This window comes from Choristoneura fumiferana, unplaced genomic scaffold (assembly GCF_025370935.1).
Source record: "Choristoneura fumiferana unplaced genomic scaffold, NRCan_CFum_1 Sck3bRy_90;HRSCAF=270_pilon, whole genome shotgun sequence".
NCBI classification, from domain to species: domain Eukaryota; kingdom Metazoa; phylum Arthropoda; class Insecta; order Lepidoptera; family Tortricidae; genus Choristoneura; species Choristoneura fumiferana.
In genome coordinates, this window is record NW_027413076.1 from 29,466 (window position 1) to 31,232 (window position 1,767).

Below are 1,767 nucleotides of genomic sequence, written 5' to 3' on the forward strand. Positions count from 1 at the left end.
GCTTGCACGTGGTAATGATGAACGAGAAGTCGAACAGCTGGGTGTCGGCCATCCAGAATAATGGGAGAAGTAGTGGCGTAATCGGTGTTCTTCATATGCTTAATACGGCTGTCCAGTCGGAGTAGGCCATCTTCATCGAAAATCGGGCAGAGAGATTTCAACTTGCTGGATTTTTGCAAAGGCTTGCTATCACGAAGCAAAGAGATTTCTTTCGCTGAATGAGTCTGTCTGAGACTTTCGGAGAATGGCGATTTCAGCCTTCTGTATCTCCATAGCGGACAGCGGTGTAAGCTTAAATGGAGAACTGTTGTTAATAGTTTTAGAATTTGGGCTGTTATGTGCCAAAAGGGATCTAAACTTGTTGGAGCACTGAAAAACGCGTGCAGTTGCACGAATCAGGCGTAACCACTCACTGTTAACGTGAGAGGATCTGGCAAACCGATGAAGGTGTAACCAGATGGGTTAGTCCTAAATGCACCTTAGAAGGTTTCAACTCTTCTGTAGTGGATAGGACTGTATTTAAAATAAAAGCGACTGCTTTTGGCAAAATCTTACTTTAATGTCAAATAAAACAAAATCTACTCCCGTCACAAGCCCATAGAGAAAAACTAACATAAATATTATGTATAAAACCTAATCGAACTCCCCCTCATCCCCCCCTGTAGCGCAGCTACACAACTACAGTCTGCAACCGAGCAAGCTTCCTGACGGGCCTTCTCAGCGTGCCACCTTTGGTAGCAACGTCAGCGATTCTCACAATGCCATCTCTGCCCGGAAATACTTCCACTATGCGCCCCATCGGCCAAACTCCTCGCGGCATATCTGGGTCAACCACCAAGACAACATCATCTACTTTAAGATTTTCATGTTGGCTCCCTGTGCTCTTCTTTGGCCTCAGACTAGGTAGATATTCCTTAAGCCACCTGCCCCAAAAATGTTCAGAAAGTCGAAGAACCTTTTGCCATTCTTTCCTCAATGAGAATGCTCCATCGTTTAATCGGGCTGGTGTTTGCTGGTTTGAAGAGGTGCCGATCAGGAAATGGAACGGAGTTAGGCTCTCGTACTGTCCGTTTTCGGTGACGTATGTCAAGGGACGAGAGTTCACTAGAGCTTCTGCTTCTAAAAGTAAGGTGTGTAGCAGCTCTTCTCTTGGGGATCGTTCTTTTAATGTTACAAGGAGAGCGGACTTTACTGTTTTCACAAGTCTTTCCCAGCAGCCTCCCATAAACGGTGCCGCAGGAGGAATAAAGCACCATTCTATGCATTTGCTGGCGGCGAAATCTTGGACGCCATCGCTGTAGAACTCGCACATTTGTCTGTTAGCTCCGACGAACGACGTGCCATTATCGGAGAGAATTTTAGTTGGAAGTCCTCGACGTGCAGCAAAACGACGTATGCTCATGATGGCAGAATCGGCTGAGAGACTCGTGACAATCTCGAGGTGGACTGCTCGTGTCGTCATACAAGTGAAAAGAGCAATCCATCGCTTTTCTCTGCGCCGACCAATCGAGACCTCGACGGGACCAAAGTAATCTAGGCCAGTGTTCGTAAACGGGCGCTGATGGTGTTCCAGACGCACATCTGGCAGGTCGCCGGTTGGTGGGATATGTGGTGTTGCCTTTCTTTTGGTACAGTAGGTGCATCTTCTTGAGGCCATGCGCACTTCGCTGCGGCAACGAAAAATCCAGAATCGCTGTTTGAGCTCATTTGTGACCAATTCGTTGAAAGCATGGCAGCTTGCACGTGGTAATGATGAACGAGAAGTCG

The 1,767-nt window shown here is 47.3% G+C and overlaps 1 protein-coding gene across 1 annotated transcript; it reads right to left on the reverse strand.

Annotated features, from left to right (window-relative positions):
• Positions 1 to 670: 670 nt before the first annotated feature.
• LOC141445258 (uncharacterized) lies at positions 671 to 1,402 on the reverse strand. Its single transcript, XM_074111052.1, has one exon. It carries the CDS (start codon positions 1,400 to 1,402, stop codon positions 671 to 673), a length of 732 nt encoding a protein of 243 aa, XP_073967153.1.
• Between the last annotated feature and the right edge of the window lie 365 nt (positions 1,403 to 1,767).